This window comes from Mustela lutreola, chromosome 11 (assembly GCF_030435805.1).
Source record: "Mustela lutreola isolate mMusLut2 chromosome 11, mMusLut2.pri, whole genome shotgun sequence".
NCBI classification, from domain to species: Eukaryota; Metazoa; Chordata; class Mammalia; order Carnivora; family Mustelidae; genus Mustela; species Mustela lutreola.
In genome coordinates this window covers 70,532,038-70,554,781 of record NC_081300.1, presented here as the reverse complement: position 1 = coordinate 70,554,781, position 22,744 = coordinate 70,532,038, and the positions used below count along the sequence as shown (strand labels likewise).

Genomic DNA, 22,744 nt, shown 5'->3' with positions numbered 1-22,744 from the left:
GTTGCTGATTACTGTCACTCGTCTTAAAGCACCAACTATGATAAGCAAGGGGTCTGCTTGTATTTTAAGAGGATTTTTAAAGAATTGAAAGTGATGAAGCCTCTTTGGTAAAAGGAAAAATGCATGACCAAGCCACAGGACTTTAAAGTGGTCTTGAAAGTAAAAAGGAATTTGAGAACAAATATCCTTTTTCAAATTGACTCTTCCTCCCCACTTCTGGGAAGAGCAAAGGGTGGGACACGGTCTGGAAATGCACTCAGTTGGCCAGTAACGCTTTTGAAGACTGCATGACATGTCTTCTCCGGCGAGACTTTGAGCCACACTTTCCAGCGCGAGTCAGAGGGCAGTGGCACCCCTCAGAGGCTGGCCACTGTCTGAGGGGCTGGCCTCGTGGCACACCGAGTGTGGAGGGGCTGATGTGTTTGAGAAGTCAGTCTTTAATCTGACTTCCATTCAGTTCACCAGACCGGCCCCATGAGCAAAAGGAACCAAACCACAGAGTGAGTCTCTACCACCCCAGAGCTTGCTTGTGCCCTCTGGTTCCATCTTCTCTGCCCCCATGGAAGGCCCACAACGGCACCAGTCCATGATTTCTTCTCTGTCACATAGAATAACCCCGTCCATACCACCTCCCTCAGAGGGCTTTGATTTCCACGTGAGATGCTTATGGGAAAGTGTACTGTGTGCTCACCAGCTGTAAGAGATCGATGTTTTCATATCTGGAATGAAACCCAGTTTGTTGAGGTGGCTGCCTTTGATTTTGCCTTTTAACTCAATGCTATTTTAGTTTTCTGTTACTGAGCAAGTGGTTTCTGTTTGTGTGGTGAACGATGAAAGCCCTATTTATATATACACTTGGCCCTTCAACAACACAGGGGTTAGGGGCACTGACCCCCTGCCCAGTCAGACATCCGCACATAACTGTTGACTCCCCAAGAACTTAACTAATAAGAGGCTGGTGTCAACCAGAAGCCTTACTGATCACATGAGCGGTCAGTTAACTCAGATTTTGTACGTTATGTGTATTATATACTGTATTCTTACAATAGAGTAAGCTAGAAAAAAGACAGTGTTATTATGAAAATCGTAAGGAAGAGGAAATACATGCACAGTCCTCTATCCTGTAAAAAATCCACGCATAAATAGACACGTGTGTTTCAAACCCGTGCTGTTCAAGGATCAACTGTAACGACAATGAACACTGTTTATTTGGCACATGTTATCCTTCCAGGCCTCGTGGTCTTTACTTTATTTACATTATCTCATTTCAATGCTCCAAGGAACGCTTTGGGGCCCCGCCGATCCTCGTTCCACTGTTGATGAAGCCGGGGCCAGAACTCACGCTATGGTCTGTCGGACTCGGGAGCCACACATTCAGGGCTGCTGTAGGGCGCTCACTGCTCTTGAGCCGATGGCAGTAGTGCCAGCGCCCGTCCGTGGAGCACTGTGTCCTGGGGTGGGAGCGTGCAAAACAACTCTTGAGCTGTGGCGTGATGGCCGGAAAGTGGGGAGCCTAGATCTCCCCCTTTAGAAACTGTTTCTGTTTTTCACACAACTCTAATAAGCATGGCAGTGTTGTTGTAAGCCCAAGCAGCAGCACATAAAGACAAAGGTACACACACAGACAGGAGCACAAAGTAGAGGTTCCCTGAGATTCCTTCCAGTTCCAATGTTCTGAATGGTCAGCAGCCTCGGCGGTAACCAAGGGCACAGACTTGACTATTTTTTTTTTTTTTAAAGATTTTATTTATTTATTTATTTGACAGAGAGAGATCACAAGTAGGCAGAGAGGCAGGCAGAGAGAGGGAGAGGAGGAAGCAGGCTCCCTGCCGAGCAGAGAGCCTGATGCGGGACTCGATCCCAGGACCCTGAGATCATGACCTGAGCCGAAGGCAGCGGCTTAACCCACTGAGCCACCCAGGCGCCCCCAGACTTGACTATTGAAGCCAGACATGAGCACGTAAAAAAAGCACACCAGCCTGGGTAAAGGACATTTGACAACCTCAAGCCACCAAGAGAAACGTAAAGTAGGTTAGACTGAGGGGTGTCTGGGTGGCTCAGTCAGTTAAGTGGTGGCCTTCAGCTCAGGTCATGATCCCGGGTCCTGGGATCGAGCCCCATATCAGGCTGCCTGCTCAGCGGGGAGTCTGTTTCTCCCTCCCTCTCTCCCAAATAAATAAATAAATAAAATCTTTTTTAAAAATTAAAAAATAAAATGGGTTAAACGGAGTTAAGTTTAAACAACAAAAAAAAGAAATAGCTAATATGTTTTAGAAAGGTTCTGTCCTAAATGATGAGGATAAAACTTTAAGTTTTCAAGTTAACCTTTCTGGAAAACTCAGTTATCCTGAGGGGTAATTCGAAGAGTCAGAGAGGACAGTATGCAGGCAGGATTCAGACCCTGCGCTCACTAACTTTAAGTGGGTGTTGTCACGCAGGTCAGCTCTGCCTTTTACTTCCCCCCTGGCTCTGTTCCTTCACTGCTACTGAAGAATTACCTTCACCCACTTACTCTGTGATTCCAGCAGGTGGTGTAGAACAGGCCCGGGCATCTGGGATTCAGTTTTAAGGCACCGGCTCTGTGATTGGGACCGTACCAGGCCCTGGGAATTCAACAGTGTGTGGAAGATACAGTCTTACCCTTAAGTCATACATGGTTTGTTGGGGAGAGAGACACATGCGCAGGTGTTTAGGATTGAGGCTGCTACAGGCCCACAACAGGGACATACGACCTTATTTGGGGGGCGGGGTGCTTCCCCAGGGGAAATAGTGCTTAAGCAACAATGTTAAGCAGAGAGAGTATTCCAAGCAAAGAAAAGAGTATGCACAGAAGTTGGGAGAGCAATGTGTCATGGGGAAACTCGCAAATACACTATCACTTAATTTGGCTTTCATCTAGAACATGAGCTGAGCTATAGAGAGAGAGGTCATGCTGAAGGGGAGGGGAAGTGGAGCGAGCAGCACAGATCGGGCAGGGCCTTGTATACCATGTGAGAGAGCTGGGACTTACTTCATCCTGAGGGACTTGGAAGGTTGCAAGCAGGACCCTTGCCTATCCCTCCAGCTCCTACTACTTTCCCCTCTCTCTGTCGTTGGTTATCCTCACTTCTTTTTGTTCCTGCAGAGGCCAACCTCATTTTAGCCTTAGGCCTTTGCCCTTCCTTCTGCCTGGAACAGTAAAGATTATTCTGGTTGCAGTGTACTAATTAGATTAGTGTAGCGTGCTCCTGGAAATAGGGAGATGGACTAGCAGGCCAGGGCAGTAGTCTCAGTGGGAAGGGACATGGCAGTGTAGAGACAGAGACACAGACAAACATCTGCAGTATCTTGGGAGGTAGACTCGATGGTGTCTGGCAAGCAACTGACTCAGGCCAGACAGGCACGATACCTCAGGCCATTGATATCAGATGGATGGTGCTGCAGCGTCGAGACCTACCCCACTACCCCACTGGAACATGAGCTGCCTGGATTTGCTCACCAAATTGTGAATAACGCTTATAAGTTCCAGCTGCATTAGTACAACCCATAACCTTGTTGATATCTAATCTTAACATTTATGATTATGTGCCTTGGGCATTCTGTAAACTAATCCACAATAACATGCTTACTTCTGATCATAATAGGATAAATGAGACAAAAATCAGAGTAAATGATCAGGGTGATGATGATTGAGTAGTTCTCATTAAGAACCATTGAATGCATGGTTCGGGTTTCCGTGCGTAAGGTCCCTTTAACAAACTCGGCTTGTGGGATGTGCCCCTGACTAGAGATGCTTAACTCACTGCATTTGTTTAAACTCTAAAACCCAGCCATTCCCAAGCCAGGCTCCCACTGAACACCAGCCTCCTACTGCCTAGAGTTTTTCTGTTTACATTCGCCACTATAGAGATCTGGTTTGTTTCCAAAAGATGCATTTTAACATTTGTGTGGTGAGCCACATTTGTTATATTTGAACCATGTGTGACGCAAGGGAGAAGGGTAACCACTTGGCTGGAGGGGGAAGGGTGACTCTTTGAGTTAGCAGTGGTACTTCCTGCTGATTTAACAGGAACTGGTTAGATGTTAGATGGTGGCAGCAATTACACACAGAGACACACATATATTTTTACCTGCCAACAGGCTAATGTGGATGTAAAGTTTGTTAAATTGGACCATGCTGTTTTCTAGTCTTCTTTTTTAAAATTTTGTTTTTAAGTAATCACTACACCCAGGGTGGGGCTCGAACTCCCAACCCTGAGATCAAGAGTCACACATTCAACTGACTGAGCCAGCCAGGCACCCCTGTTTTGTTTTGTTTTGTTTAAGATTTTATTCACTTACTTGAGAGAGAGAGAAAGAGAGAGAGACCACAAGCTGGGGGAGAGACAGATGGAGAGAGAGAAGCAGACTCCCCACTGAGCAGGGAGCCTAAAGCCAGGCTGAATCCCAGAACCCTGGGATCACGACCCAAGCAGACGCTTAACCCACCTGAGCCACCTGGTGCCCCTCTGTTTTCTAGTCTTAAACACAAAGGAGAAATGCTTTCTGGGGGTCTGTATGGCTCATTTGGAATTGAATAATGTATAATTCTTAGCTGACCTAGAAGTGCTTCTAGGAAAAGCCTCATTCATGTCTTATTAATAATATCTTCAGTTACATAAACTGTGAGGAGCCAAGCAGATAAAGTAGGGGAAAGGGCTTCATCTGATAGTGAAGTGATTCATAAATTAATAACAGAAATGGAAAACTAAGGTCCAGAGAGGTTGATTTGTCCATGGCCAACAATCAGCTCATTCCTTCATTCAACATGTATGTAGTATGTAATATGTAGATGTAGTAATTCTCCATTACTATACCACAAATGACCCTAGAACTTGGTTACTTAAAATGACACTTACTATCTTATTACATCTACATCTCCCTCTCCCTTCGCCCCTCCCACCACTCACACACTCTCTCCCCCCCCTTTTCCCTAAAATAAATAAATAAGTCTTAAAAACAATAACAACTAGTCGGGGGGATGCACAGGCATGGGATGAAAGGCTTCCTAGGGCTTTTCCTGCCCTCCAGCAACTCTGAAACATAATTTATATATTGCAGCTTCTCTATTTTGAGGAAATTATTCCTAGTTCTCTTTAATGCTCAATTCTATTAATACCGAACAGATTAGTTAAAGGTGGACCTTGGGCCACACATACTCTTCAGAAGAAAACAGAAATATGGCATTGGCCAGAGGACTTCCATTTTTAAAGCTTGTTGCTTGTTATTGATGTATACCTTAAGAGTAGAAATATTAGCTGAGATGAAAGTACCTGGCACAAATCACTGTTTCGTCTTGGTGTTTCACAGCCAGATGTTGTGAAATTCTTTTTTCTTTTTCCTCCAGTGCCTGGAAACCTTGGCTGCTACAAGGATCATGGAAACCCACCTCCTCTAACCGGCGCCAGTAAAACGTCAAACAAACTTACCATACAAACCTGCATCAGTTTTTGTCGGAGTCAGAGGTTCAAGGTAATAATTCTATGGCTCTATCTATATCTATAGAAAATCATGAAGATGTAAATGCAATCTGCCGAGATAACTTAAAAATATATATCCTTTTTTTAAATCTGTCAAACCATGGAACTGTTTTTCTGCCAAGGAGGAACTGGAAGAAGAGCAGGGCTTGGCATTCAGGATGGGGAGAGAAAAGAGGAAAATCCCCCAATATCTGTATCCCTATTTGACCTCTGACAGAATTATGTATTTCCTTGTACCCTTGAGCGTTATGAGCAGGGACATCTCTGGCTTCCCAGGGGATCTGGGAGTAGGCCAAGTCAGTGGTTGTTATTTCCTTACTACATTAGGGGCCCTAGCCTGGACAAAATACTTTCTTTTCTTGCTTTCCTTTCCTCCATTTGCAATTTACTCCTTGATTATTAAGGTTCAATTAGCAATAATCGCGCCTCGGATAAACCTCATTGGCTACGATACTGCCACTGCGCAAAGCTTGATTATTAAGGTTCAATAATCCTATTGTTTGCTCTATCCTTCCTTCCCTCCTTCCTTTTTCCTTCCTTTTTTTTTTGTCCTTCCTTAATGATTCAGTGAAAAAGCCATTAATCAGCCCCAAGCAAGGAGAATAGCCTGCAAGGTCAGGGGCTTTGTGAGGCTGGTGGCCCAACCTGATGGACTGATTGGTTGCTTGCAGAGCATATAAGTAAATATACTGAGGATAATGGGAGCCAGATTTCTCACTGTTGGAGAAGTGAAGCCTATAGTATCAGGCAGGGATTGAAGTTATTAGTATAGTATATGGTTTTGATATATAGAGAGACAGATACGGAAATACATATAAACATGTTTGTAGGTCCGTGTGTGTGTTTGTATATACATATATATTTCTTATCTCTGTCCACTGAGAGTACCTGGGAACAGTGACACAGTGGTTCCACAGAGTACACTTAGTGCTCAGATCTTGGTTTCTAGGTATTGTTCTTTTTTTACTTTTTTTTTTTTAAGATTGTATTTGTTTGACAGAGAGAGACAGTGAGAGAGAGAGCACAAGCAAGGGGAGGGGCAGAGGGAGAGGGAGAAGCAGGCTCCCTGCTCAGCGAGGGAGGGAACCTGACGCTGGACTCGATCCCAGGACCCTGGGATCATGACCTGAGCTGATGCCTAACTGACTGAGCCCCCCCAGGCACCCCTAGATATTGTTCTTCATTATATAAGAATTAGGGCTCCGTCCTAAGAAAGTGCAAGAAGAGCCTGAAGCGTGTTGTACAATAAAGTAAGGAATGGTGAGGGCTGCCAAAAGGACACAGGAACCAACTGGAAGGGTCTCCACTGTCCAACTCTAACATAATTTGAGCTTTAAAACAAAAAATGGTAGCAATAGGGGCACGTGGGTGGCTCAGATGGCTAAGCGTCCCCCTTTGGCTCAGGTCATGGTCCCAGGGTCCTGGGTCCATGGTCCCATGGTCCCAGGCTCCATCTCAGGAGATGGAGCTCAAAAGGGAGCCTTCCTCTTCCTTCCCCTCTACCCCTCCCCACTGCTCATATACGCACCTGCGTAGGATTCCATCTATCTCCTTCTGTCCCTCTCCCCCTCTAAAATAAATAAAATAAATCTTTAAAAAGAAAGAGCAACTATCAAAAAATCTAAAGCTAATGTCATATTTATTCAATAGTGGAAAGTTCAGTTCTTTCTGCTTAAAATTAGGCACAAACAATGATGCCCAATCTCACCTCTTCTATTCAGCACTGTACTTGAGATACTCGCTAATGAAATAAAGCAAGAAAAAGAAAGCCATGTAGGTTGGAAAGGAGAAAATTTTTTTCTTAATTTATGGACAACATGGTCAGGTATGTAGACAATTCTACATAAAAGCTATTAAAAAATAATAAGTAAATTTATCAAGGTTGCATGTTATAAGGTCATATACAAAATCAGTTGCATTTCTACATACTAGCAGTGAACAATTGGAAAATAAAATTTTAAAATTCCATTTACAGCAGCATAAATAATCTCAGAATTAACAAAGGATATCCCATATTTGGGACCTATATCCCAAATAATGTATAACATCGCAAGAGAAAATTAAGATCTAAATAAGTAGAAATACAGACATTGTGGGGTGCCTGGGTGGCTCAGTCAGTTAAGTGTCCAGCTCTTGATTTTGGTTCAGGTCATGATCTTGGGGTCGTCTGGCTCCTCACTCACCAGGGAGTCTACTGGAGATTTTCTCTCTCTCTCTCTCTGTCCCTCCCCACCACTCACTCTCTCTCTCTTTCGCTCTCAAATAAATAAATCTTTTTTTAAAATGCAGACATTGTTCATGGATTGGAAGACTTCATATTGTTAAAATGTCAGCTTTTCCCAGATTGATGTATGGATTCAATGCAATCCCAATCAAAAAATGATAGTTGTTTTTTTTAAATTGTTAAGTGGATCCTTAAATGTTACATGGAAAAGCAGAGAACCTAGAATAACCAAAATAATTCTGAAAAAGATCAACTCTGGAGGACTCATCCTGCTTGATCTCAAGACTTTCCGTAAAGCTATAGTAATCAAGAGAGTGGTATTGGCATAAGAATAATTGCATATATCAGGGTTAGCAAACAGTGGTACGTGGGCCAAAACTTACTACCCATCAACCCAGTAAATAAATTTTCAACTTTTGTGTGTCAGGGACACTACGAAGAAAATGAAAAAATAACTCACAGAATAGGAGAAAATATTTATGAATCCTATATCTGAATAAGGATTTAATGTCCAGAATCTATAAAGATCTCTTACAACTTGACAATAAAAGGACAACTGAAGTAAAAAATAGGCAAATGGGTTGAATAGACATTTCTCTATAAAAGATACACAAATGGCCAATAAGCACATGGAAATATGCTTATATTATTAGTGTTGAGGGAAACGCAAATCAAAACCATAATGAGAAACCACAACAATAAATAACCCATGGCTATAGGTAAAAAAAAAATTTTTTTTAAAGATAAAATAAGCATTGGTGAAGATGTGGAGAAATTGGAATCCTCATCCTTTGCTGGTAGAAATGTAAAATAGTGCTACGGACCAGCTAAGACAGCTGCCGTGGAAAACAGTTTGGCAGTTTCTCAAAAAGTTAAACGTAACCTTTTAAGCCAGCAATTCCACTCTTGCATATATACCTAAGAGATTTGAAAATGTATGTTCACACAAAAATGTATGCGCGTGTATTCATAGCAGCATTATTCAGAATAATCCTAAACTGGGCGCCTGGGTGGCTTAGTGGGTTAAGCCGCTGCGTTCGGCTCGGGTCATGATCTCAGGGTCCTGGGATCAAGTCCCGCATCGGGCTCTCTGCTCGGCAGGGAGCCTGCTTCCTCCTCTCTCTCTCTATGCCTGCCTCTCTGCCTACTTGTGATCTCTCTCTGTCAAATAAATAAAATCTTTAAAAATAAAAAAAAGAATAGTCCCAAACTGTAAATAACTCAGTGTCCATTAACTGATGAAAAAATAAATACATTGTGCTATAGACACGCTTTTTTTTTTTTTCCAAAGATTTTATTTATTTATTTGACAGAGAGAGAGAGTGCGAGCACAAGCAGGGGTTGCTGGCGAGGGAGAAGCAGACTCCCGCTGAGCAAGGAGCCTGATGTAGGGCTGGATCCCAGGACTCCAAGATCATGACCTGGGCTGAAGCCACCCAGGTCCCCCCACATCCATAGTTTTGAACACAACTCAGCAACAGGAAGAAGATACAGTAAAACGTACTGATAAACACAACAACATGGATGAATGGCCAAAACATTATGCTAATTGGAAGAAATCAAACACAAAAGACTACATGCACAACTCAAAATGGATCTTGGGTCTAACTAGAATGTAAAACTATAAAACTTTTAGAGGACAAGAATGGGAGAAAATCTTTGTGACCAAGGTATACCTGGGTTTACATAGAAAGTACTTAGGTGTAAGTAATATCAAAAGCATGATCCATAAAAGAAATAGTAAATGAACTTCATCAAAATTTAAAACTTTTGCTCTCTGAAAGACATTTTTTTAAAGAATGAAAAGACAGGGGGTGCCTGGGTGGCTCAGTGGGTTAAAGCCTCTGCCTTCAGCTCAGGTCATGATCCCAGGGTTCTGGGATCGAGCCCCACATCAGGCTCTCTGCTCGGCAGGGAGCCTGCTTCCTTCTCTCTCTCTGCCTGCCTCTCTCCCTACTTGTGATCTCTGTCTGTCAAATAAATAAATAAAATCTTTAAAAAAAAAAAAAAAAGAATGAAAAGACAGGCCATAGCCTAGAAGAGGATATTTGCAATCGCATATGCAGCAAAGGACTTACTTGCAGATTGCATACAAAAACTAAAAACTCAGTAGTTAAAAAAAATTTTTTTTTTAATTTGAAAAATGGGGCACCTGGGTGGCTCAGTTGGTTAAGTGACTGCCTTCGGCTCAAGTCATGATCCCAGAGTCCCCAATCAAGTCCACAGCAGGCTTCCAGCTCTGCAGGGAGTCTGTTTCTCCCCTCTCACGCTCTCTCTCACTCTCTCTCTAATAAACAAATAAACTCTTTTTAAAAATACCTCAAAATTTAAAAAATGGGCAAATGACTTGATACTTCACCAAAGAGGTTAAACAGATGACAAATAAGCACATGAGGAGACATTCGGTATCATTAACCACTAGGGTAATGCAAATGAAACCGATCATGAGATACCACTACATACCTCTTAGAATGGCTAAAATAAAATATACTGACAATAATGTGTGTTGACAAGGATATGGAACACCTGGGACTCATACATTGTTTTGAATGTAAAATGGTACAGTCACTGGAAAACAGTTTGGTGGTTTCTTATAACCATAAACTTACCTTATAACCCAGCATCCCCATTCCCAGTTATTTACTCTGGAGAAATGAAAGCTTATGCACACACAAAACTATACACCAATGTTTATAGCAACTCTATCCATAATCATAAATAACTAGAAACAACCCAGTGGATTAACAAATAGTGGTATATCTGTGCAATGGACTTACTACTCAGCCATAAAAACAAGTGAACTATTGATCTATGCACCACTTTGGATAAATCTCAAAGACATTGCACTAAGTGGAAAGCCAGTCTCAAAAGCTTACATGCTATATCATTCCATTTAAATGATGCCTTCGTCCATTCTGCCTGCAGTAACAAACTTACCATAGATCGGGTCGATAAACGTTTATTTCTCACAGTTCTGGAGGCGAGAAGTATAAGATTAAGGTTGTTGGCAGATTGGGTGTTTAATGAGAGCATGTCTCCTAGTTCATAGATGTCCATCTTGCTGTGTCCTCATGTGAGAGAGGGGCCCAGGGAGCTCTCTGGGGTCTCCTCTGTCAGAGCACTAATCCCACTCATGAGGACTCTGTTCTAGTGCCCTAATTCACCAGAGGCTCCATGTCCACATGCCCTCACACTAGGAGTTAAGATTTCAACATACGACTTTTGAGGGAACATAAACATTCAGTCTTAGCATGTGATATTTTTGAAAAAACAAAACCGTAGTCACAGCAAAGCGATAGGTAGTTGCGAAGGTTTATTTATGGAGGGGGAACTATATAGCAGGTTCAGGATAGGAAGGTTATTGGGGCCATGTGCCTGAGCTGCAGGCTGATCGTAGGGGTGGTTGTCAACATGGGTTGAAGTGCATAGAACTATATACCATATAAATAGTTCTACCATATGGTAATAAATAAAATGAAAAATTTTAATGGGGCCTGTAATGAGTTTGTGGTGGGGACTAGCCATAAAGCACCTACCGCCTGGAACACAGTAAACGTTCAATAAAACGTGGAGCCGATGTTATTAATGTTTCAAGTTAGTGGGTTTCCCCCCAGTGCCTGCCTTCAAACTCACTTAAACACAGAGAGGTGCAGGCAGTAAAAGGTATGCTCGCCGGAAGGGGAAACATGGTTACTGATAGTGTGTAACGAGCATCCAGGGAGGGGAGCAAGGCAGAAACCCCAGGAAGAGGGACCCAACTGGGGGCTGACCCTGCCAAGCTCCTTCAGGGCAGCTGACACCCCAGACTGACACTTACCCAGTGCTGTTTCTCTGCTATGACAGTTTGCCGGGATGGAGTCCGGCTATGCTTGCTTCTGTGGAAATAATCCTGATTACTGGAAGTACGGGGAGGCAGCCAGCACCGAGTGCAACAGCGTCTGCTTCGGGGATCACACCCAGCCCTGTGGCGGCGACGGCAGGATCATCCTCTTTGACAGTGAGTATGCCCTGTGCCCGTTGCTGCCCAAGACCCAGGAACGCTTGTGCCAGAGAAACAACCGGACCAGCCTTCCTCTCTCCCATTCATTCATTCATGTAGCAATACTTATCAAGCACCTCCTGCAGGCCAGGCCCTGACCAGACCCTGGGGATGCAACACTGACCTAGCAGACTCGGGCCCTGTCCTCCAGAAGGAAGGATAGGCATTTAGTTGTGCCATGTGCTCTGAAGAGATGAGGCCTGTCACAGGATACTTAGGCAGCCTAGAAAAGACGACCTCTGCAACTTAACAGACACTGGTATAGCTCTTCAGTATTAGCCTTAAGGTTCTCTTGTTTTAATTGACTTCCAAGCCCTTTAATGTTTTCCTTGGCATTTAGTTTTGCAGCTGAGAAGAGAGCATACGCTTCCAGCCTCCTCTCTGACCACCATATCTGTGAGATGCTGGCTAGGGGCTGGGTGCACTGCAGATGGGGTATGGATCTGGGGCCTTGACCTCTCCTGCACTGTGTTCTTATCACTGGCCTATCTGATCCGTCCTCATAACCACCACCCCCTGCATCCCACTCAGTGATGGTAAAACTTTGGGAGAGCCATAGTACCAGTATAGCACCAGATTTTGGTAGAAAGAGTAGAAAGTAGATTGTCACAAGTGAGACAGACAAAAGGAAAGACTTGAGGTTACTAAGATATACTACAGAGTCCATAGGTCTTTGTTAGTCACTGGGACACAGTAGATATACTCTTGACATCTCAACCTGACCAAGTGGCCCAGTTTCATGCAGAAATATCATATGCTTTGTTAGTTTCCTAGGGCTCTCATAACAAATGATCACAAGCCAGGAGCATTAAAGCAACAGAAATGTATTCTGTCGTAGTTTGGGAGGCTAGAAGTTCAAAATTGAGGTGTTGTCAGTGCTCCACTGAAGCATCCATCCATGCTCCTTCTGAAGGCCCCAGGGAAGAAGACTTTGCTTCGTTTGAGCCTCTGGCCATTGCTGTCAGTCCTTGGCATTCCTTGGCTTGGAGTTGCATCACTGCAATCTCTGCCTCCTCCTTCACATGGCCATTGTCCCTCTGTCCATCAGTGCCTCTGTGTCTCTCTGTATCTTCTTATAAGGACTCTAGTCATTAGATTTAGGGCCCACTCTCATCTAGTGTGGCCTCATTTAACTTGTTGACATCTATAAAGACACTATTTCTAAATAAGGTCACATTCACAACTACCAGGCATGGAACACGTCTCCTTTGGAGGACACACTTCAGCTACTACATACAGTGGCTGTAAAGCCTAAGCCTTTCGCAGGTTATGGCTTAAATGTCATCAGAAGTGTGTTGTTTGGGCAGAGGACAGGGGAAGGATTGGCAAGTAGAACTCATGTGGTCAACTGTTGGTCTTTTGGGTGAGTGTGCCTGCTGGAGACTGCCAGTGGCTCCCTGTACATTCTGTTATGTCAAGACAAATGCTCAGTTGAGTACCTCTGTTTAAGCTAAAGACTAAGACTTGCCTGATGCTTAAGAAAGGTTGGTAGATAATACGCCCTGCACTTCTATTTAAGTTTTCGCTTCCAAAGTCTATTATTATAAGATCCTCTGCCTTGACACCCTAGCCCAGGAGAGTATATTTGCGGAGCTTAAAATTTGCCTGGTCTACTCCTAAGTGAAAAAAAGAAAGGAATAAAACATTGAGTGTGTATTAAGTGTATTAAGGCTTAAAATAAATTATCAATCTATACAAATTAGGCCCTGTTGGCAGCCATCTGAGGAAGGCATTATTATCATCACTGTCATTGTACGGAAGAGAGTTCTAGGACATGAAGAGGATAGATATCTTGCCAGGGCTCACACGGCCAACAAGCCATGGGATTAGACAGTAAAGAAAAGGAAAGCAGGGTGTGTGGGTTCGCTACCTGTTTTTCTACTTTAAACAGAACATAGTGTTAATTTTTTTGACTGGAGAATAGATGTTGGTGAGCATATGGAGGAATTGGATCCCTCATACATTTGCTAGTGGAAATGTTAAATGGTACAGCTGCTCTGGAAAACAGTCTGGCAGTTTCTCAAACGTGAAGCAGAATTACCTCATGACCCAGCAATTCCACTCCTAGATACAGACCCAAGAGAATTGAAAACATATGTTCCCACAGAAACTTGTATAGGAACCTTCACAGCAACACTGTTCGTAATAGCCCCCAAAGTGGCACCAACCCAAAAGTCCATCGATGGAAGAAAGGATCGGCAAAATGTGTTATATCTGTACAATGGAATATTATTCAGCCACAAAAAGCAATGAAATAATGATGCATGCTACAACAAGGTTGAACCTTGAAAACATGACGCTAAGTGACAGAAACCAGATACGCAGGCCACGTATTTTATGAGTCCATTTATAGGAAATGTCCAGAATAGGCAAATCCATACAGACAGAAAACAGATTAATGATCGTCAAGGGCTGAGGAGAAGGGAGGGATGGGAAATTATTGCTTAGTGGGTACGGGTTTTCTTGTTGGGGTGATGAACAGAGGCCAGAACTGGATGTCCGTGGTTATACCTCATGGAGCCTATAACACATACCACTGAACTATACGTTTTTAAAATTGTTAAAATGGTGGATTTTATATGGTTAAAAAATAGAATACTTTTATATGGTAAGCACTCATTTAGCACATTTTTATGGAATGTCTGCTGTGTGGCAGATAAAATGATGTTTTTTTTAGTGCAGTGCCTATACCAGAGGTATCAGATGGAAATAATTTGCTTTAAAGTCAGTTCTGTACCAAGCATCATCTTTGGTACTGGAAATAACATCTAGAAGATAGCACTGGGCCTCACACAAAGGTGCAGTACGATGAATTAATTATAATCAAAATAACTGCTGTCCGTTGAGTGCTTGCTGTGTGCTAGCCTGGAAGCTGGGTGCTTTTATTTATTTTATATTATTTGATACTCAGAACAGCCCTGTTGATAAGAAAACTGTGTGTGGTTCAAAAGATGAAAATAATCCGTCCAGGTGAATAAGAGCCAAATTGAGAACTCAAACCCAGGTTTGCCACAATTTTTATTTCTCTGTTTTCAGTAGCCAGAATTCCTTTCAAAGGGCGCCTGGGTGGCTCAGTGGGTTAAGCCGCTGCCTTCGGCTCAGGTCATGATCTCAGGGTCCTGGGATCGAGTCCCACATCGGGCTCTCTGCTCAGCAGGGAACCTGCTTCCCTCTCTCTCTCTCTCTCTGCCTGCCTCTCTTTCTACTTGTGATTTCTCTCTGTCAAATAAATAAATAAAATCTTTAAAAAAAAAAAAAAGAATAGACAGGTCATGATAATGGGTCCCATTTCATGCTCTAAAAGCATGTGAACAGGGTGGGCCCAGTGGCTCTGATTATCATGAAACTGGCCCCTTCTGCAGCCATCCAGAAGCTGCCTTCTCTGGCTCCCCTTCCTTTAGGAGGAATGAGGAGGTTGGCATTCGGAGAAGCTCCAGCCTCTAGAGGCCCTGGTCTTGCTGACCGGCAGAGGCCCCTGACAGTAGCCCGCTCCAATGACCTCCCCCACCCCCCAGCCCTGCAAAGGAAGGTACAAACCTGCTCAGTCATTATTGCCACATTAAGTTATTTGTCATAGGCCATGTGGCTGATTTTCCAGCAAGCTCTCATGAGCTCCAGAAGGATGTGAAGTGGACTGTGTGCTGTGTGTCAGTGTGGCACTGACAGAAGCTTCAGAGCGTGTGCTGCCCCCAGAATTCAACGTACTGAATTAACAGAACCAAATAAATGATCAGAGAGGTTGGAATCAATAGTAGATTACAGAGACTGCCCAGCGGGCCTCTTGGGCCCCTTTCAGCTTCTAGGCACAGAAAGGAGAAATGAGATGTGGGATTGGTCTTCCTCTGCAACCTTCCTCTGAGCCCGTAAATGTTTTTAGGGCATTGTACTATTTGCTTTCGGTGCATTCTCTCCCTTCATTATAATACCGTGAAGCAGGTACTGTTTCCTTATTTGCCTGAGGAGACAACAGAGGTTCATAAAAGTTCAGTAGCTTGCCCAAGGTCCCACAGATGGAAATTCTTCTCCCATGGAACTTATATTTTACGGAAGAGAAGAGATTAATGGATATATATATATATATATACACACACACACACAGCCTAGGGTCCAATAGGACCTGACTGCTAGGATTGCCTTAGTAATTGTACCTCATAGACTCCCAGATGCCATCAGTCATGTGATGCAACATCACTGTGCATATCACTGAGGAGAAAAATACTTCCAACTAAACAGTGACATGCACCGATGGACAGACACAGTCCAGTCTGAAAGATTAAAATGTTCCCCTTAGAACTGATGAAATATAATAATCTCTTCTGCTTTTCTGGGTGCCAGTCCAGTGGAGTCTGATTCAAGGCTGGGACCCATTTGGGGCGCCTGGGTGGCTCAGTGGGTTGGGCCGCTGCCTTCGGCTCGGGTCATGATCTCAGGGTCCTGGGATCGAGCCCCACATCGGGCTCTCTGCTCCACAGGGAGCCTGCTTCTCTCTCTCTCTCTCTCTCTCTCTCTCTCTGCCTGCCTCTCTGCCTACTTGTGATCTCTGTCTGTCAAATAAATAAATAAAATCTTTAAAAAAAAAAAAAGAAAAAAGGCTGGGACCCATTTGGTTCGAGTTTGTTTGCTGAGACATGCCAGTATCGTTCACATCTGGAAGCAGAGCACTCAGCTGCATCTGGGGGAGGCTAGCTGTTCCCGCTGATGCCTGAAGTCTGTTCCTGAAGAAACTGACTGAGCTAATATTGAGACGGGATGGAGGTGCTAAAGGCAGGAGGACACTGGCTTTCTGCCACCGGAGGTTTCGCCCAGGGCCATTTAGGGCCCCCGGCTGCCCAGGTTGTATGTGGCAAGCTACTCTCCCCTTCAAAAATAAGATCTTGCATATATTCCTAAATTTCAGGTTTCCTGTTGAATTATCACTGAATTTTAATAATCTATCATAGAGTCATGAGTTTGCTTTCAAAATTACCGAACTGAATCTCCTGTCTGCATGGCACACATCTGGAAATCAAAAGCTCTAAGGTGAAGGTCAGCCTTCGCTGGTGAAATACCAGTTTAACCTGAACACTTGATTCTTTACAAATAATAATAATAGTCTAGCTAATATTTACTGAGCTTACACTATGTGCCAGATCCTATCCTACACAATTTACATAGATCAACTCCTTTTAGTTCTTATAAAACCCCTAAGGAAGAAACTTACTATTTTCATTTTATGGATGAGGAACCGAGGTGTACAGAAGTTATCTTGTTCAAATTCACACTTAGGGTGTGGGAAAGTCAGGTTGATTATGTAGGGAATCTTTCTCTACAGCTTTTCTTTTTAAAAAAATGTATGTTTGGGGCACCTGCGTGGCTCAGTTGATTGGGTAGCTGCCTTCAGCTTGGGTCATGATTCTAGGGTCCTCCATTGGGCTCCCTGCTCAGAGGAGAGCCTGCTTCTCTCTCTCCCTCTGCCTGCCGCTCTGCTTGCTTGTGCTCTCTCTCTATCCCTCTGTCAAATAAATAAATAAATAATCTTTTTAAAAAAATTAAAATGTAGGTTTTTCAAGGTCTAATTTAGATAAGGTAAAAATCACCCTTCTAGTTGAACACTTTGACAAGATTTGACGAATGCACACACACTCAAGATACAGAACGTTTTCATCTCCTCAGGAAGATCTCTTGTCCTCTCTGTGGTCAGTCCTCTCTCTACCCCCAGCCCTGAGCAACCACTGATCTGTCTTCCACCTGTATAGTTTTGTCTTTTGAAGAAGCTCATATAAATGGAATCATAGAGTACTTAACCATTTGGTTCTGGCTCCTTTCACTTCAAGTAATGCTTTTGAGATTCACCCATGATTGTTTCCGCAGCTCCTTTTTAGTGCTAAGAAGCATGTCTTTCTACAAATATGTCACAATTTGTTCATCCATTTATCTGTTGATAAGCATTGATCTGTCTGTGGTCAAGATGCTCCGAACCTGCCCTTAGCCTGTACGCACAGGCATGTGTGTGAACACGTGCTTTCATTTCATTTCTTTTTTTTTTTTTTTTAAAGATTTTATTTATTTATTTGTCAGAGAGAGAGTGAGCGAGAGCGAGCATAGGCAGACAGAGTGGAAGGCAGAGTCAGAGGGAGAAGCAGGCTCCCTGCGGAGGGCAAGGAGCCCGATGTGGGACTCGATCCCAGGACGCTGGGATCATGACCTGAGCCGAAGGCAGCTGCTTAACCAACTGAACCACCCAGGCGTCCCACGTGCTTTCATTTCTCCTGGGATTTCAGGGTCATGTACTAAGTGCATATTTGTTACGATAGGACACTGCCAGCTGTTTTCCAAAGTGACTCCCTGATTTTCCATTCTGACAGACAATACGTGAGACTTCCGGTTGCCCCACATCCTCTCTTGCTCTTTGTATAATCTGGTTTCTTTTAGCATTAGCCATTCTAGCAGGTGCATGGTGGTAACTCATTCTGGTTTTAATTTGCATGGCCATAATTACCAGTGATGTTGAACACCTTTTCATGTTCTTATTTGCCATCATCTCTCAGCTTTTGTATGAGAAAGCCTTATTTCACCTTCATTGTAGAAAAACATTTTTGCTGGATATTGAATCCTATGCCGAAAGTTGTTTTTTTTTTTTTTTTAGATTTCAGTATCTCAAAGCACTCCTTTGACTTACAGCTTGTACAGTGTCTAGAAATGTCTGCTCTGACTTTGTTCCCTGTATATCATCTTTCCTTTCTGCCTGTTTTCAGGATTTCATGTTCGTTTTTGGTTTTCAACATTTGACTCTGATGTGTCTGGGTGTGTTTTTTGTTTGCTTTTTAATTTTTGTTTTTATTTTTTTAATGTTTTAGATTTTATTTATTTGACCGAGAGAGAGAAGGAGAGAGATCACAAGTAGGCAGAGAGGCAGGCAGAGAGAGAAAGGGAAGCAGGCTCCCTGCCGAGCAGAGAACCCGATGTGGGACTCGATCCCAGAACCCTAGGATCATGACCTGAGCCAGAGGCAGAGCCTTAACCCACTGAGCCACCCAGGCACCCCTAATTTTTGTTTTTAAACTTATTTGATTACTATTTGCTGAGATTCTTAGACCACCTTTCGTTAACTTGAGAGCATTCTTAGCCATTCATTATCTCTTCAAATATTTCTTCTGCCCCCTTCTCTTTTTCTTCTCTTTCTAGAACTCCAGTGGTTAGATCACTTGATATCGTCCCACAGCTACTGGATGCTCTGTTCTTAGCTTTTTTCTTTCCTTTTTTTTTTTACCTGCTTCTTTTTTTTTCTCTTTGTTTCATTTTGCATGATTTCTATTGACCTATTTTCAAATTTATTGATTCTTTCCTCAGCTGTGTGTAGTCCATTTATAAGCCCATCAGAGAAATTCTTCATCTCTGATAGTTTTATTTCTAGCATTTATATTTGACTCCTTTTAGTCTCCATCTCTCTGCTGGAATTTCTAATCTGTACAGGCATGTTGTCCATCTTTTCCATTATGTTGTTATTGTAGTAACCATGTGACACCTGTCTACTAGCTCTAACATCTGCGTCATTATTGAGTCTGATCCTACAGATTGTCTTATCACTTGACCATGAGTCCCCTTTTTTTTGCTGCTTTTTTTTTCTTTTTTTGCTGCTTCCTTGCTTGCTTGTTCTGTATGTGTTTTAATATTTTGTTGAACGCCATACATTGTGTATAGAAGAACAGTACAGACTGAGTAAATAAGATTTATACCTGGAAATGGGCAGGCCCATTTAGTGTGAGGACTGAGCCATTATATCAGATGGGCTGAGTTTGGGTGTTATTGTTTCTGTCTTTACCCTCGGTGCACACCAGCCTTCAAATTCTTCCAGCAATAGGCTCCTGTTACCTTGTGCTTAGTGTGGAGCCTGGGATGCCCATGGTTTTTCTTTTTCTTTTTTTTTTCTATTCCACTGTCGGCTTTGAGTAGCTCCTATGTGCCTTCGCCAAAGAAGGCATCTTTCTCTGCACTCTTTCCCCTCCCTCAGTGGTAGACGACTGTTGTTACTTGGTACTGTGCTCCTGGTGAGCTGAGGGGGCTCCTTGGGCTTCCTGCCTCATCCTCTGTGTTAGGACGTTGCTGGGCCTCAGACGTGGGGTCTTTCCAGCATTCCCACAGACCCCCCTCCTTCTCCTGCAGTCAAACACTGCCTTGTATCTCCAGAAAGGGAATTTCCCGCCCCTCCCAGCGGGCTTCAGACCTCTGCTTTGCATTGGTACAGGACCTGGGGGCTCAGGGCAACCAGGGGCTGATGGTTTTTGCCTCTGCTTTTCCCTAAGAAGCAGTGGATCTGCCTGGCTACTCTGGCAAAAAGGAAAGAGTCTCCTGCTCCCTCCACAGAGGCAAACAGATTTTACTTCTACCCTTTCTACCCTCCAATGGCCCTGCGGACAAAAGGATTTGCTACTCCTCCCACAGCCACTTGAGGCCTTTGGCTCTTTTGAGAGGAAGGTCCAGAAGCAGGCAGTGTTTCACACTTGTCCCCCAACAGCCGTATCCTGTACAAGTGCCACCCAGGGGGTCTCTATGGTCTCCTTCCCTATCCCAGTCATTCCTTTTTTTTTTTTTTTTTTAAGATTTTATTCATTCATTAGAAAGAGAGAGAGAGGGAGAGCACAAGCAGTGGGAAGAGGGAGAGGGAGAAGCAGACACTCCGCTGAGCTGGGAGCCTGACATGGGGCTCCATCCCAGGACCCTGGGATCACAACCTGAGCCGAAGGCAGACACTTAACCAGCGACGGAGCCCCCCAGGTGCCCTAGATCCCAGTCATTCTTGTGGGTTCTGGGTGGAGGTACGCACAGAACTGCTTGCATGTGGGTATAGACTCCTGCTGTGTCTGGGGCCCCTGCTCATTCTAGACTGAGAGGCTGGCCCACATTCAACCTCTTAGCTCCTTTCTTCTTCCTGCCTTTTTTGGTGGCCACTTCTTCCTCTCGCTCTGTGAAAGATGAAACGCTTTGTGTGGCCTGACTCTCCTCTGAGGGGCTTTTTCACTTTTTAGAGTTAAATACGCTTGGTTGTCTTGACACTTCAGCCTTCTGATGGGTTGAGGAAGAGTTTTGAGCTTTTTCCCATTGTTCGGATGGAAGCAGCATTCTCTTACTGCTTTCAACATACCAAAGGGAAGTGGAAGTCTGCCCAAAGCCTGCTTTTTTTTTTTTTTTTTTTAGATTTTATTTATTTATTTGACAGAGAGATCACAAGCAGACAGAGAGACAGGCACGGGGAGTGGGGGGTGGGAAGCAGGCTCCCCACTGAGCAGAGAGCCCGATGCGGGGCTCGATCCCAGGACCCTGAGACCATGACCCGAGCCAAAGGCAGAGGCTTAATCCACTGAGCCACCCAGGCACCCCCAAAGCCTGCTTTTTAAACCCCAGTCCTGCACTCCCCCTCAAGGACTTTCATTTCCAGGATCTTGTTCACACTTCTCTAAGATGCAGGGAAGGGGTTGTATCCCCGTCCTAGAAACCCCCAGTCCAAAAGGGGAGTCCACAGCAGCCAAATGTGCTTCATGCAGAGTGAGGAGAACCAAGCGTTTCCCCCAGGCAGAGAGTCACTTCTTGTGCCACAGTGTGTGTGGGGACCCTTGCGTGAATACTGCACCCCAGGTTTCAGGGATGCCCGAGCAGCTGGAAAGCCCTTCTCTTTTTTATGACTTCACCTCATCAGGTGTCTCCCTGCAAAGAGGCCCCGTGTTTACATGTGCTTCATCTCATCTGTCCTCACGCGTCTGTGTGATACGGGAACAGGTGGCAGCCTCTCCATCCTCCCAACTGAGAGAGGCAAGAGTTCTGGAAGTAAGGTGCACCCCCTGGGGTCACAGAGCCCAGCTGGTTCCGAACCAGACTCTTCTGACTCCAGCCCGGCCCCCACATAGGGAGCCCCATGTCAGGCTCCCAGCTCAGCGGAGAGTCTGCCCTCACAGAACAGCTACTGTGCTGTGTGCTAATTCTAAGGTCTCCTGGGCAAAAAAAAAAAAAAAAGCCTCCACAGTCATTTGTTCAGGATTTAAGCTATTCATTCTGTGATTTGATTCTGAAACATAAGACAGTCTGGTTTTGTAGACGAAAAACATACCAAACTGGATCATGTTCATTAGGAAGAGTTTTTTTCATAGCAGGTTGGAAAGTGAGCCGTGTGGTTGTGCCCCAGACTGAGGGCCTATGTCCTTTTGTCTCCCACAGCTCTCGTTGGCGCCTGCGGAGGGAACTACTCGGCTACAACCTCCGTGGTGTATTCCCCTGACTTTCCTGACACCTATGCCACGGGCAGAGTCTGCTACTGGACCATCCGGGTGCCGGGAGCCTCTCACATCCGCTTCAGCTTCACCTTGTTTGACATCAGGGATTCTGCCGACATGGTGGAGCTGCTGGACGGCTACACCCACCGCGTCCTGGTCCGTTTCAATGGGAGGAACCGCCCACCTCTGTCCTTTAACGTCTCTCTGGATTTTGTCATTTTGTACTTCTTCTCTGATCGCATCAATCAGGCCCAGGGATTTGCTGTCTTATACCAAGGTAACCCTTCCCAGCCTCCTTGAGGGCCCTCCAGGCTGCACCTCAGGCTCCACCGGCACCCTGTGGTGACCTGCAGGCACCAGGGCGGGTCTTGATGGGGCTTCGAGGCAGGGGCTATGGGCTCAGCTTGCAGATCTTCCCACCTCCCGCTTCAAGACTTGCGTACATTCACAGAAAAGAGTAACACCTCTCAGTTTCCCTGTGTTAGTTGTTCTGAGGACAGTTTTCATGGCAGGGTTGAAAGAACTGAAAGGAAGAGCTGAGACTGATAGAATTAGAAGGCTTTAGAAAGGTCATTTGGTCGATCCTTCTGCCTCTCGACATCCCAGCCAATCCCAGAAGACTAGTTCCCCATCTTTCTCTGGACCCTCCTCAGGGACACCTGGGTGGCTCAGTTGGAACAGCATGAGGCTCTTCATATCCGGTCATGAGTTAGAGCTGCAAGTGAGGTGTAGAGATTAC

The 22,744-nt window shown here is 44.4% G+C and overlaps 1 protein-coding gene and 1 pseudogene across 3 annotated transcripts in view; one reads left to right on the top strand and one right to left on the bottom strand.

Annotated features, from left to right (window-relative positions):
• Nucleotides 1–22,744, top strand: part of KREMEN1 (kringle containing transmembrane protein 1) — a 63,682-nt gene that overhangs the window by 37,059 nt on the left and 3,879 nt on the right. For all 3 annotated transcript variants that reach the window (XM_059139375.1, XM_059139374.1, XM_059139373.1), the window contains exons 4-6: nt 5,366–5,490; nt 11,566–11,719; nt 21,950–22,282. In XM_059139375.1, coding sequence (XP_058995358.1) covers nt 5,366–5,490; nt 11,566–11,719; nt 21,950–22,282 — 612 coding nt within the window. The remainder of the gene's footprint in view (nt 1–5,365; nt 5,491–11,565; nt 11,720–21,949; nt 22,283–22,744) is intronic.
• On the bottom strand, nt 5,890–5,969 carry LOC131811928 (U4 spliceosomal RNA; annotated as a pseudogene).